This window comes from Pongo pygmaeus, chromosome 10 (assembly GCF_028885625.2).
Source record: "Pongo pygmaeus isolate AG05252 chromosome 10, NHGRI_mPonPyg2-v2.0_pri, whole genome shotgun sequence".
In the NCBI taxonomy this organism is placed as follows: domain Eukaryota; kingdom Metazoa; phylum Chordata; class Mammalia; order Primates; family Hominidae; genus Pongo; species Pongo pygmaeus.
The window spans coordinates 3,864,895-3,880,156 of NC_072383.2; the positions used below are offsets into that span (position 1 = coordinate 3,864,895).

General features: G+C 40.0%; 1 protein-coding gene and 1 pseudogene across 9 annotated transcripts in view; one reads left to right on the plus strand and one right to left on the minus strand.

Annotated features, from left to right (window-relative positions):
* Positions 1-15,262, minus strand: part of PARP11 (poly(ADP-ribose) polymerase family member 11) — a 64,260-nt gene that overhangs the window by 23,090 nt on the left and 25,908 nt on the right. Inside the window, exon 1 of one of the 9 annotated variants that reach the window (XM_054445473.2) lies at positions 6,734-7,212. The exons of 7 other annotated variants lie outside the window; for them this stretch is intronic. In XM_054445473.2, coding sequence (XP_054301448.1) covers positions 6,734-6,934 — 201 coding nt within the window. In that variant the 5' untranslated portion in view covers positions 6,935-7,212. Of the gene's footprint in view, positions 1-6,733; positions 7,213-15,262 lie in introns of those variants that run through there. One more of the 9 variants, XM_054445483.2, reaches the window with a different exon arrangement.
* On the plus strand, positions 7,161-10,309 carry LOC129010877 (OTU domain-containing protein 4-like; annotated as a pseudogene).

Genomic DNA, 15,262 nt, shown 5'->3' on the forward strand with positions numbered 1-15,262 from the left:
TTCTTCCACAATTCAATGTGCAGGAGAGATAAGTGATTATTTTCCAATTAAAGTCAGGAAAAAAAACAAAGCAGAGAACAATACAATTTTCCGTCTAGATTCACAGCTAGCAGTACAGAGAATATTAAAGAAACACCTAAGGCCTCCTGAACATCACTTCTTCCCCTAAGTTACCAAGCCCCACTGTCTCCTTTTCACACATGGACAGTTATTTCTCCTCTCCTATGTTGCTAACATTTAGTTTAATTGCTTTGCTTCACAGATGCTCTGGGTTTCTTTCAAAAGATGCATTTTATAAGATTAAACATTTCAATTTTCTACAGTAAGTTTTCTCTCCAAAGAAATGACTATTTTGCATAATTATGCTCAAAGAGTTAAGTCAAATTTAAATTAATAACTTTAAAATACCGCAACCATAGTAAGAATGGCTCTAGGCTAGGACACATTTATAGGTAATAAAAAGAATATTCACCAGTTATCGGTTATGAAGTAGGTACTTAATAATGTTAGATGAATGAACCTGTTCAGTCACAATGCCATATCCTGTCTGATTTTCCTGTTTGTAATTAGAAGCAGGCTGGGAAGAAGAAAAAGGTAGTACAAAGCAGCAAAGCATTTTGTAAAGTTTCAAGGGCAATGGGTATGCTGGTAGAGCCTGTCTGTAATGTTATCTGTTACAAAGAGAATCTTTATTTACAGAGCCTGGGAACAGTCAGTCTGAATTATCAAATTGAAAAGCTGTGTGGAAAATGAGTTTAAAGTCAAAATCCTGGTCTATATAAGGAAAACAAGGCTGCCTTCCAGACTGGTTTCAAGTTTTCTAATATAAATTTTAGTTTACTACAACAAAGTATAATTTATTTTGTTAGCATGAGTATAGTATCTTCAGGAAATCATATTTGGTAATAATAACTTCCTTGCCTCTACATATAAAGAAGATCTCAAACCTGATCTTAAAAGCTTAAAAATGAATGAGAACTTCCAGAATGACACAATAAGGAGCTCAGTGGAACTGGCAAAACTACATTTTAAAAACTAGTAGGCCGGGCATGGTGGCTCACACCTGTAATCCCAGGGCTTTGGTGAGGCTGAGAAGGGAGGTTTGCACGAGGCCAGGAGTTTGAGGCAAGCCTGGCAACATAGTGAGACTCTCTCTACAAAAAAATAAAATAAAAATTACTCAGGCATGCTGATGCATGCTTGTAGTCCTAGCCACTTGAGAGGCTGAGATGGAAGGATTACTTGAGCCTAGGAGTTTGAGGCTGCAGTGAGCTAACATCACGCCACTGCACTCCAGCTTGACACAGCAGAACCCTGCCTCACAAAAATTAATTAATTAAAAATTAAAAACTGCTGAAAATTATTTTAAAAAACAAACATTTAAAGTCTCTGGAAACTGCACTAAGGGCATACAAAAAGTGGAGAAACATTCATTCAAGAAAATTTACTCAATCTCAGAACAAGTCAGAGTCTGTGGCGTTTGAGTTACAAACTGCACCATTCCCCACATCCTACCAGGTCTGTATTATGAAGGCTCTACCTGTGGTACATGTAGCCAAAAGACAGGCAGAGGACTCCCTCTCCCTCAGGCTTCCAGACTGTGGCTAGTTTTACCCAGGGAAGGGCAGGCTGCTGGTGTTTCTCCTCTCCTTCAGCCCAGAGTTGTAGAAGCTCTGTTCTGGAGAGGTGACACAGAGGACCCGTCTCTCTTTCCCTACACAGCCCCCATTCAAAAGGTAGAACTTCTATTCCAGGTACAGCAGGCTGCAAATACCGGGCCCTGACTGCCACCGCCCCAACTTGCTCCCAGAGTAGAGGTTTTGTGCCAGGAGCAATCAGCTAAGAAGACCAAGGGCTGCTACCACCACTCCACTGCCCACTCTAAGAATGGAGTGTTACTCTGGGGAAAAAAGGCTCTCACCTTCAGCCCCAGGAGCAGTGGCACGGAGATTTTGCTCAGGGGGAAAGACGGGCCATAAGGACAAAGAGCTCTACATTTCCACCTGAGAGGATTGACTTTATTTGGAACAGAAAGGAGAACCCCATGCCTAAGGGCATTATCAAAAACAGTGGGCCGGGTGTGGTGGTTCATGCCTGTAATCTCAGCACTTTGGGAGGCCAAGATGGGCAGATCACCTGAGGCCAGGAGTTTGAGACCAGCCTGGCCAACATGGTGAAACCCCAACTCTACTAAAAATACAAAAAATTAGCCAGATGTGGTGGCGTGCACCTGTAGTTCCAGCTACTCAGGAGGCCAAGACAGGAGAACTGATTGAACCCAGGAGGCAAAGGTTTCAGTGAGCCGAGATCACACCATTGCACTCCAGCCCGGGCGACAAGAGCGACACTCCATCTCAAAAAAAAAAAAAGAAAGAAAGACAGAAAACAGCGGAAATCTTAATGAAAAACAATTAAGAAAGGCTAGGAGCTCCAATACAAGCAGAAAGGCAGAGCAGGCAGAAGTTTAATGCAGAGAACCTGAGACAGCCAAGAAGAGCCCTCTTAGATCATAGAGGAGTCAGAAACGCAGTATAAAAACACTAGGCTGTATCTACCCAGGAATGATCAGGGCAGAACATGGGGCAGTCTTGAAAACATTCTCTAAGCTATACACATACCCATCTACAGAGGGCAGAAACTTCACTGGCACAAGGGTCTTAACCACAACCTCTGGCCAAACACAACTTAACAGAAGCTACTCTGACCCAGGGGTAATTCCTATGAAGCCAGGGTTAAATGAAACAGCACTATTATCCCTGACAGTCTGGAATACTGTGTACATGCTCAAGGTTGGGCCCTCTCAGGAATTAACTTCCAAGCTACTAGCACCTGGCTAAATGTAGGACAAAAAAAAAAAAAAGTAAACTCCCTGAACTATAATAGCAGCCACCAAGCCACACACCCATTTAACACTTAAGGGTAAAAATCTAACTACCTAAGGGAATGTAAGCACAACCTGTGACCAGTACATAGTCTATGCCAATCCAGAAATGCCACATAAGTAGTCAGGTTAAGAGATTAAGAACAATGGGGAAAAATCTGAGCTGGGATATCAGAAGCTACACACTGTGAGGAAAATGGACTTTACAGAATTTGTTCAGCTATATCACTAAACACATAAACAAATAACCAAACAAACAACCACAATAGGGATCAGTATCCAGAGTTGCTATGTTACTTAAAATATCCAGTTTTCAACAAAAAAATTATGAGACATAAAAAAACTTCATAAAGATGTGATCAATACACAGAAAACCAAAAGAAGCTGCCTCTAGATGAGGCACAGGTGGTAGACTGGGCAAACAAACACTTCAAAGCAATTATTACAAATACGTTCAAAGACATAAATGAAACTTTGCTTAACAGATTAAGGGAAATTATGATGACAATGTCTCATCAAATAAATAATATCAATAAAGAGAGAAATAATTTAAAATAATCAAATGGAAATTCTGGAGTTGAAAAGTATAGTAACTAAAATGAAAAACTCTAGAAAGGCTCAGTGGTAGATTTGTGAACAAGAAAATATCAGCAAACTTGAACATAAATTAATAGACATTATGTGATAGATGAAATGTAAGAAAGGAAAGAAAAAATTTCAGAAAAATAAACAGAGCGTTAGAGAAATGTGGGATACCATTAAGTGCACCAACATATAAATAACTACAGTATCAGAAGCAGAGGAGAGAGACAAAGGCACAGGAAAAACTTTAAAGAAAGTAAAACTATCCAAATTTGTAAATTTTATATATATATACACACACACATATATATGTGTGTGAGTGTGTGTATAGATATAAATCTACACATTCAAGAAGCTCAATAAATTCCAAAAGGGAAAAACACAGAGCTCCAAATGCAGACACATCAAAGTCAAAATTTCGAAAGACAAAGACAAACAGAAAATCTTAAAATCAGCAAGAGAAAAACAACTGATCACATATAAGAGAATCCTAATGAGATTAACAGCTGACTTCTCATCAGAAATCCTAGAAGCCAAAAGTTAGGAGACAACATTCTCAAAATACATAAAGTAAAAAACAAACAAACAAAAAGCGCCTATCAACCAAGAATCTGATACCAGCAAAACTATCTTTCAAAAATGAAGGTGAAATAAAGATATTGCCACAATTACAAAAACTGAGAGAATTCACTGCTAGCAAACCTGCTTTACAAGAAATAATAAAGGAAGTTTATCAGGCTGAAATGATACTAGGCGTTAATAATAATCCATGGGGGATAAAAAAGAACAAAAGAGCACTGGTAAAAGGTATAATTGCTGATTTCTCCTTTCATCTCTTGACTGATTTAAAAGTAACTACATTAAACCAATATATGAACTGCCAGTTCCAAGATGGTGGCACAGAAGAAAGCTGGCTTTGCTCCCTGCCCCCACAGAAAACCAAAAACAAATACACAGCACCAAGATTATCGCCAGCAATATCCCAGAATGCAAATATTACGTAGGGAGAGACAGTTCCCACGGACACAGAGGAATGAAAAAACTCTGAGCAGACAGTAACGGAATTGGATTTCCTTACCCATGATGCCTCACCACAAAATCAGCCCAGCATCAAGCATACAGAAAACTTTCCCCTGATTCATGATTTCTACACTGGAAAAAGTGAGATTAAGGTGGCCAACCAGCTTTCCCACTATCTTGGGTTCCCTGACAGAAGACCTGTCCCTACCTCAATCTACACGAAGCACTGGGAGTACCTGAAGGGAGAACTATGCCTGAAAACAGCCAGAGACAAAGGAGTCAAGTAGGACTACAATCCCTAACCCTGGAAACTGCTCTGTAACTCAATCAAAGGAGACACCAAATCAGAGGGGCTATTCAGCAACACCACATTGTAGGAGCTTCACTCAACAGGTTTCCCAGGCACATACTCCAAGTCAGCCTTCCCGCGCTGCCAGGATAACCTCTTTGGTACCTCTCCCACTCAGCATGGGCAATGTTCTAATTATTTACTAGAGCTGAGAAAAACCTGAGTGTAAGGCACCATCTAGTGCTTAAAAGGAGGCAGGCCTAGTGGGTAAAAAAAGATACTCAACAGCTAAATTACAAAGATCTCTCATCTCTCTATAGTACAACTTGTTGAATCTATAAGATGTTTTGGTAAGTCTTGCGGTAACCATAATGCAAAAACCTATAATAGACCCACTAAAAATAAAAAGCAATGAGTTAAAACATACGACCAGAGAAAATCACTTAACCAGAAAGGAAGATGTAAGAAAGGAAGACAGCAGTTACAAAACAACCAGAAAATAAGCAACAAAATGAACTAGTAAGGATGACTTTATAAATAATAACCCTGAATGCAAATGGCCTCACTTCTCGAATTAAAGAGCACAGAGTGGCTGAATGGGGAAGAAAAAAACAAAACAAAACCAAGATCCAAATATATGCTACCTACAAGAAACCGACCTCGCCCATAAAGACACACATGAGGATGAAAGTGAAGAGATAAAGATATTCCACGCAACTGGAAAACAAAGAAGAGCAAAGAGTAGCTATATTTATAAAGAGATAAAATAGACTACGAACAAGGCCTGTAAAAAGAGATAAAGAAGGTCAATAAATAATGATAATGGGGTCAACTAAGCAAGTGGACATAATAATTATAAATATCTATGCACTCAACACCCAAGATCTTAAGTATATAAAACAAACATTAATAGACTTAAAGTGAGGGGTAGACTGCAATACAGCAAAAGTAAGAAACTTAAAAAAATAATAATAAAAAGTAAGGGACTTCCAGAGAGAAAATCAACAACAACAAAAACAAAAAACACATCAGATTTAAACTACATACTAGATCAAATAGGCCTGTCATTTACAGAACATTTCACCCAATTGCTGGAGAATACACATTCTTTTCATCAACACATGAAATATTCTTCAGAATAGGCCATATCTTAGGCCACAAAAAGTCTCAACAATTTCAAAAAAGCAGAAATCATATCAATTATCTTTTCTGACCACAATGAAACTAGAAACCAAAGAAAGGAGGAACTTTGGAAACTACACAAAAACATGGAAATTAAACAACATGCTCCAAAATGACCAACTAGCCAATGAAAAAATTAAGAAGGAAATTTAAAATTTCTTAAAGCAAATCAAAGTGGAGATACAAAATACCAAAATCTATGGGATACAACAAAAGCAGTATTAAAAGAGAAGTTTATAGCAATAAACAGCTGTATCAAAAAAGTACACTTTTAGAAAAAAACAACAATCTAACAATGCACACCTTAAGGAACTAGAAAAGCAAAAATAAACCAAATCCAAAATTAACAAGGAAAGAAATAATAAATACCAGAGCATAAATAAATAAAATTGAGACTTAAAAAGCAATATAAAAGATCAATGGTGCAAAAAGCCACATTTTTCAAAAGATCAACAAAAATTGACAATTCTTAGTCTTAACAAGACTAAGAAAAAAAGAGAAGATCCGGGGGCGCCCCCACCCGCTCCCCGCCCCTCCGGCGCCCTCCAGCGAGGCGGGGAAAGGAAAGGCCTCGTCTTTCCTTTTTGGTTTCCTCGGCTCCCGGCCTGGGGAGTGCGCGGGGGACGCAGGCCCCGCTTCACCTGAGCCGGCCCAGCGTGCGCGCCAGGGGCGGGGTTTTCTCGCTTCACGCCGGTATGGACGAGGAAACTTGTGGGGGCGGCGACCCCCAGCCTGGGTCCTGGGTCGGGCAGCGAGGCCGTCGGGAAGTGACTACTCACTCTCGGGGTTTTCCTTAATCCCGCTCGCCCCGTTTGTCGTGGGCGCGTGTTCGCTCCGAGGCGGCGGCGGCGTGCGGACAGCCATGCATTAGGCAGGGCCCCCCTACCGCCGCCGCCCGCCGCCGCTCGCGGAGCCCGAGCCCCAGCCCGAGTTGCCGCCTGCCCCAGGCCGGGGCGTCGAGCAGCCGGCGGCCTGGCCATGTGGGGCTAGCCCTCGCCGCGCCTGGCCTGCAGCAGGACCAGCAACGTGGAGGCGGCCGTCGGCGTTCCCGACGGCGGGGACCAGGGCAGCGCGGGGCCCCGCGAGGACGCGACGCCCGTGGACGCCTATCTGCGGAAACTGGGCTTGTATCGGAAACTGGTCGCCAAGGACGGGTGGTGGCTGTTCCGGGCCGCGGCAGAGCAGGTATTGCACTCTCGGTCTCGCTATGTTGAAGTCACAATGGCCTGTATTCACTGTCTTCGAGAGAACAGAGAGAAATTTGAAGCGTTTGTAGAAGGATCATTTGAAGAATATTTAAGGCGCTTGGAAAACCCACAGGAATGGGTAGGACAAATGGAAATCAGTGCCCTTTCTCTTATGTACAGGAAAGATTTTATAATTTATCGGGAACCAAATGTTTCTCCTTCACAAGTAACTGAAAATAATTTTCCTGAAAAGGTGTTACTGTGTTTTTCAAATGGAAATCATAATGATATTGTGTATCCCATAAAGTATAAAGAAAGCTCTGCTGTGTGTCAGTCTCTCCTTTATGAATTGCTGTATGAGAAGGTATTTAAAACTGATGTTAGTAAAACTGATGGAACTAGACACGTTGGAAGTAGCTGATGAAGACAACAGTGAAATATCAAATTCAGAGGATGACAGTTGCAAGAGTAAAACTGCTGCTGCTGCTGCTGATGTGAATGGATTTAAACCTTTGTCAGGCAATGAGCAGCTGAAGAACAATGGGAACTCTACTAGCCTGCCTTTGTCTAGAAAGGTTCTTAAGTCACTCAATCCTGCAGTCTATAGAAATGTGGAATATGAAATTTGGCTGAAGTCTAAACAAGCTCAGCAAAAAGGTGATTATTCCATTGCTGCTGGCTTACAATATGAAGTTGGAGACAAATGTCAAGTTAGGTTGGATCACAATGGAAAATTTTTGAATGCAGATGTTCAAGGAGTTCATTCTGAGAATGGACCAGTTTTGGTTGAAGAACTGGGAAAGAAGCACACATCAAAGAACCTCAAGGCACCTCCCCCAGAAAGCTGGAACACAGTGTCAGGGAAGAAGATGAAAAAAATCTTCCACTTCTGGACAAAATTTCCATTCTGATATGGATTACAGAGGGCCAAAGAATCCAAGCAAGCCAATAAAAGCCCCATCAGCACTACTTCCTCAACTGCAGCATCCTTCAAGAGTAAGACAACGTGCGTTCTCTAGTCATTCTTCAGGGTCACAGTCTCAGAAATTCTCCAGTGAGCACAAAAATCTTAGCCGGACACCTTCACAGATCATAAGAAAACCTGATCATGAAAGAGTTGAGGATTTTGATCACACAAGTGGAGAATCTAACTATTTCAGCCTTTCCCCAGAAGAGCGCAGAGAGAAGCAAGTTATAGAAGAATCCCGTTTATGAGATTCAGAACAGAGATGAACAGGCTTTCCCAGCCCTTTCCAGCTCATCAGTCAGTCAGTCAGCTTCTCAGAGTAGCAATCCATGTGTCCAGAGAAAATCATCACATGTAAGTGATAGAAAAGGAAGCAGGCGGAGAATGGAAACAGAACGAAAAGACAAAGACTCTATTCATGGACATAGTTGGATAAAAGACCCGAACCAAGCACATTGGAGAATATTACTGTTGATAAATATGCAACAGTTTCGTCACCATCAAAGTCAAAGAAGTTAGAGTGCCCTTCTCCTGCAGAACAAAAGCCAGCAGAACATGTGTCTTTGTCAAATCCAGCTCCCCTTCTAGTTTCTCCAGAGGTATATCCAACTCCTGTGGTGCCTTCTTTACCAGCCACTGTGCCAGCCTGGCCAAGTGAACCTACAACTTTTGGACCAACAAGTGTCCCTGCTCCAATTCCCGTTTTGTCAGTGACAGACTTTGACCATTGGACCTAATTCTGCCGTATCCCAAGCTTATTTAACACCCTCTCCAGTTCCTCTGTCAATACAGGCAGTAACCAGCCCTTGATGCCTTTGCCTCAGACATTGAGCCTTTATCAAGACCCACTCTATCCTGGGTTTCCTTGTAACGAAAAGGGAGATCGAGCCATTGTACCACCTTATTCACTGTGTCAGACTGGGGAGGACCTACCTAAAGGTAAGAATATTCTTTGATTCTTCTTCAATCTTGGTGTGAAGGCATACAGTTGTCCTATGTGGGCCCCACATTCTTACCTGTACCCTCTGCACCAGGCCTACCTGGCAGCCTGCAGGATGTACCCAAAGGTCCCTGTCCCTGTTTATCCTCATAATCCCTGGTTCCAAGAGGCTCCTGCTGCTCAGAATGAAAGTGATTGTACCTGTACTGATGCCCACTTTCCTATGCAGACTGAGGCCAGTGTTAATGGTCAAATGCCACAGCCAGAGATTGGACTGCCAACATTTTCTTCACCTCTGGTTATCCCTGCATCTCAGGTGTCCGAAAGTCACGGACAATTGTCTTACCAGGCCGATCTTGAATCTGAGACCCCTGGGCAGCTTCTGCACGCTGATTATGAAGAGTCACTAAGTGGCAAGAGTATGCTCCCCCAACCATCTTTTGGACCCAGTCCATTCTTAGGCCCAGTTCCTATTGCACCTCCTTTCTCTCCTCATGTTTGGTATGGGTACCTTTTCAGGGATTCAAAGAAAATCCAGTAATGAGGCAGAATATTGTCCTGCCCTCTGATGAGAAAGGAGAATTGGATCTGTCTCTGGAAAATCTGGATGTATCTAAAGATTGTGGTTCAGTTTCAACAGTAGACGAGTTTCCAGATGCCAGGGGTGAACATGTACATTCTCTCCCTGAAGCAAGTGTGAGCAGTAAGCCAGATGAAGGCCGGACAGAGCAATCTTCCCAGACACGAAACGCAGGTATGGCATTGGCTTCCATCCCTCCTGTAGCAGAGGGAAAGGCTCATCCTCCCACTCAGATTCTAAACAGAGAGAAAGAAACTGTGCCTGTTGAACTTGAACCTAAAAGGACCATTCAAAGTCTGAAAGAAAAAAACAGAAAAAGTAAAAGATCCTAAGACTGCTGCTGATGTGGTCAGCCCTGGGGCCAACTCTGTGGATAGCAGAGTGCAAAGACCAAAAGAAGAAAGTTCAGAAGATGAAAATGAAGTGTCTAATATTTTGAGAAGTGATAGATCCAAGCAGTTCTATAATCAAACTTATGAAAGCAGGAAGTACAAAAGTGATTGGGGCTATTTTGGTAGGGGCGGATATCAACATGTGAGAAGTGAGGAGTCCTGGAAAGGACAGCCAAGCAGAAGTCAGGATGAAGGTTATCAGTACCATCGAAATGTCAGAGGACGACCATTTAGGGGAGATAGGAGGAGATCAGGGATGGGAGATGGCCATAGGGGACAGCACACTTGATGGTTGTTGCCGAAGTATTTTCTAACAGAAACTCTTAGGTGGAATGTTTCTGAAGCCTTTAAAAAAATACAATAAAGTAAAAACCCCAGTTAGAACTCTTTCCTCTCCCCAGCCCCCTTTCCTTCACTCCCATACTGGACAAGACATTTTTGACATGAGTTCAAGGGGGCAGGTTAATTCCTGGCATTGCCAGTTTTCTTCATTCAGAATCTGTTTATTTATCAAGTGACTGTCCCCGTAAAAAGTAGAAGATGTTTGTTAAAGTATTTTTTATAAACAGCTTAATATAAAACATTATAGATTTAGTATTTGGCTTTTTTCCTTATAAGTTTGATTTCAAATGTTGGAAATGTGTGCTTTATAGTGTTTACGAAAGTGACAAGAAAATATACCATTTGACACACTATAGATTCCAAATATAACGTTGCACCAAATAGAAATGTATATTTTATTATGCAATGCCTTAGTCATAAACTGGGCTCAAACAATTCTCAGCCTAAAACACTGTTGTCTTTTAAAATGCTTCCAACCCAAAGGCCTTTCATCTCAATATCTGTCAAGCTTGAATAATGTCTTCTCTTTAATAATCACATAAGGCAGCCTATTAACTGTGTCTTAGCAATGTTGTATATAGTTCTTTTAATATTCATAAGGTATATTTTTGAATTTTGGTATTTGTTGAGATTGCATAGAAGAATAGGAGGAAATCCAATGAAATGGCTGTTTCCACCAAAAATTCTTAGCACTGGTGTAAATATCATGGTGCCTACTCGAAAGAAATGTAGATGCTATGCATTTTGAAAATAATATGCATCAGTTAGAACTGCAGAAGTTTTTTTAATGCCACTTTAACACTAATGCACTGACAGATTCTAAATATTTTGTGAGAAGAAATGTTAAAAATTTTTAGCTTGACAGGTTTCTAGAGTTACTGTGTGTGTTTTTTTTTCCCCCTTGCACCATTGGTTGTGTATCACTTTCACTTTACACTTGCATATTCTACTTGTCAGGGCTGGAACTATTGTATAGAAGATAATATGATTGTGACTTCTAGTTCTTTTCTAGAGGATGCTGCTAGAAAATGGTTTTGCTTTGTATTTTATAGCTTATTACCCTTAGGTAGGTAACATCTTCCATTCTGCTTTCTTCCAGTCTTTGCAGTATTCACTAGAGGTTCCCTTTGCATGTTGTACTCTGTTCTCATTTGGAGATTGAACTCTGAATTAACACAGTATTCATTCATCTGTGTTATTTTGTAAAAATAACTGTAGCTTATATTCCTTATTTGTACATACCAATGTGAAAATCCACTCTTTTATTATGTTATCTTCTGATCAGGAAGTTTGAGTGCTATGCAAATAACATAGTAGTAATTTCTCTTTGCATGCCATGTGTAATATACCTAGCCAAAACCAGATGCGGTGACTTTCTTTTTTTGTAAAGCAAATTACTTAAGAAAATACAATTCACTTGAATTTGACAAACTGAAACAGATGAGTTTTCTGGGTTCTCTGATAACTTATGGGAATGTTTGGTTGCCAGCTGGGCTCAGTGAATCGCCACTGTACTGTAACAATGGTTATTTACCTCTGTGCTGTTTTAATCACCTAACGTCTGTGTAACTGCTGATTTGAGTAGTGATTAGCATTTAGATAATGTAACAGGATTTTAGACAGCACTTTGAAAGATAACATTTTATTATGATGGTGCTAGGTAAAAAATTGTAAAGACTGGGATGGTTGTGTGGAAAACATTTTTTGAGAGAACCTATTGAAAGGAATTTGTTGTCACCTTCCAAACTAGAATAGTTGTTGAAGGTACCGCTTAAGCCATTTTTTTCTTAACATTGGTGGCTCACTTAAAGAATGAGAAGATAGAGGGTCCTCCACTTTCAGCTTATGCTTTGTTATGTAGCACTAGCTTACCTGATTTTAATGAAAATCACATTTTGATATAAACACCAGATTTGAAAGTTCAATGTGTTTGATCTCAGGAGTCCAAAATAAGTTGTTGCTTCTGGTGTCCTGCATTTTATTGACTGGGGTTTGATCTCAGCTTCTGAAAATGTTTAAAAATTGGAAGGAAATACTATTCATATCTTCATTGTCACTTTGTCTTACCTCAATTGAGTAACAGAATATATAGCTCCTGAAGGAAACACTGATTTGCTTTCTGTTTCCCATATCTCACCTCTGGGATATGATGGAAGAAGTGCTTGAAAGAGAATTTTAGCAGATGGTACTTTTCTCAGTGACCTCTGGAATAAAAGAACTGACTTTTGATAGTTTTAAAATTAATCTTTGCATGAAGGTTGGTTTTGCTTTTTTCCTTTAAGTTTGTTTTTAAATGTATTAATTAGTCCAGGGGATTTTGCCTTATGCTGAGGTCAAACTAAGGCTAAGCAAGCTTTTGTCCTTCATTTTAACTGTTTATGTCATACTGTATGTTGACATATTTCTTTATAAGAGAATAGAGGCAAAAGTATAGAACTGAGGATCATTTGTATTTTTGAGTTGGAAATTATGAAACTTCACCACATTATGTTCATACATATTTTGAAGAACAGACTGACCAAAGCTCACCTGTTTTTTGTGTTAGGTGCTTTGGCTGAACTTGATTCCAGCCCCCTTTTCCCTTTGGTGGTGTTGTGTATGTCTCTTCATTTCCTCTCAAACAAATCTTCAACTCTTGCCCCATGTCTCCTTGGCAGCAGGATGCTGGCATCTGTGTAGTCCTCATATTTTTTTACTGATAACCCACAAATTCATTTTCATGGCAGACCTAAGCTCAGACCCTGCCTTGTCCTGGCAAGAGTAGGTTTTCCCAGACCACAATGCTGATATATCTTACTTAATGCAGACTGTATTCTTGCAGTGTGTTGTTTCCTTTGTGACTCAAGGTTGAATTAAAATGCCTGTGAACTGCAAACTTGCTTATGATTGACTTGGTGCAATAAAGTTCCTTTCTAACCATTTCTGGTTTAGAAAACATTCAGCCACCCTACAAACTAGCAATATTTATTTTGGCCTCTTTTGTTTTACCTTCATTTTTAGATGAGGTAAATGTTTTGTCTTTTACTTAAGGGTACTAAGCAAGGTCCACTCTAGTGTAGCTGAAGAGAATGCGTATTTGGCTACACTATTTCTGTTTACTGTGTTTTGCTTCCTACTTTATGTCTAAATGCTATTGTTTTTGTTTAAAATCCTAATAATGTCTCATTTCCAATATGTTATTTTCAAATAACTAAGGTTTTGCTACTAGTGTCAGCCATTTACTCTCCCACTAATTGGGATTATTTTTTAAAAGAGGTCTTTCTCCCCGAAATACAAGTTTTAGAAAATCTTAGAAGAGGGGTGGGTGCATGTCTTAATGCTGGGAAGCAGCAACTTTGGGGTTGAACTTACTTGAATGGATTAAAAATTGCACTGTGTTACAGAGCTAGAAAATTTTGTGTATGAAAAACAATAATAGCCTTACACTGAGTACAAATAATACTTTAAGAGCATGTGAAGATGTGATCATTTGTGATGTTACTTGTAAAAAAAGTATATATACGTACCTTTTGAAGTGTTAAAAGGAAACTAGTACTTTATATTCTTTATCATATCACTTTTTGTAAGTGTTGAATATATTCCTGTTTATTTTTCTATGTTCTGTTTTGTAGCCTTAAGAAGTGTTTCAAACATATCTGAATGTATAAAATAAGAGTAAATGCCCTACATGGTGTGATGCTGCATTATATATAAAACTGTGTGCATATATTAAAAAAAAAAAGAAAAACAGAGAAGATCCAAATAAATAAAATCAGAAATGAAAAAGGTGACAACTGAGACCACAAGAAATACAAAGAATTATTAGAGACTATTATGAACAACATGCCAACAAATTGGAAAACTTAGAAAAAATGGATAAATTCCTGGACATATACAATCTACTATGATTAAATCATAAAGAAATAGAAAACTTGGATTGGGCGCAGTGGCTCATGCCTGTAATCCCAGCACTTTGGGAGGCCGAGGTGGGCAGACCGCAAGGTCGGGAGATCGAGACCCTCCCAGCTAACAGGGTGAAACCCCGTCTCTACTAAAAATACAAAAAAATTAGCCAGGTGAGGTGGTGGGTGCCTGTAGTCCCAGCTACTCGGGAGGCTGAATCAGGAAAATGGCGTGAACCCAGAAGGCGGAGCTTGCAGTGAGCCAAGATTGCGCCACTGCACTCCAGCTTGGGCAACAGAGTGAGACTCCATCTCAAAAAAAAAAAAAAAAAAAAAAAAGAAATAGAAAACTTGAATAGGCTGGGTGCAGTGGCTCATGCCTGTAATCCCAGCACTTTGGGAGGCTGAGGTAGGAGGATCATTTGTGGCCAGGAGTTCAAGACCAGTCTAGGCAACATAGCAAAACTCTGTCTCTGCACAAAATTTAAAAATTAGCTGGGCATGTGCCTGTGGTCCCAAATACTTGGGAGGCTGAGCTGGGAGTATCACTTGAGCTCCGGCAGTTAAAGCTACAGTGAGCTATGACTGCACCACTGCACTCCAGCCTGGTCAACAGAGAGAGATCCTATAGGAAGAAAGAAAAAGTAAAAAGAAGAAGAGAAAGAAAAGAAGAGGAAAAATAAAGAAAATTAAACCTAAACAAACCAATAATAAGTAACAAGATTGAAGCTGTAATTATGTCTCCCATCAAAGAAAAGCTCAGGACCTGATGGCTTCACTGCTGAATTCTACCAAACATTTAAAGAACTAATGCTAATTCTACTTAAACTCTTCAAAAAAATTGAAAAGGAGGAAATACTTCAAACTCAATTCTACGAGACAGCATTATCCTGATATCAAAACCCAAAAAGGACACAACAAACAAAGAAAACCATAGGCCAATATCACCCATGAACATAGATGCAAAAATCCTCAATAAAGTACTAGAAAATTGAATTCAACAATACATTAAAAAAATC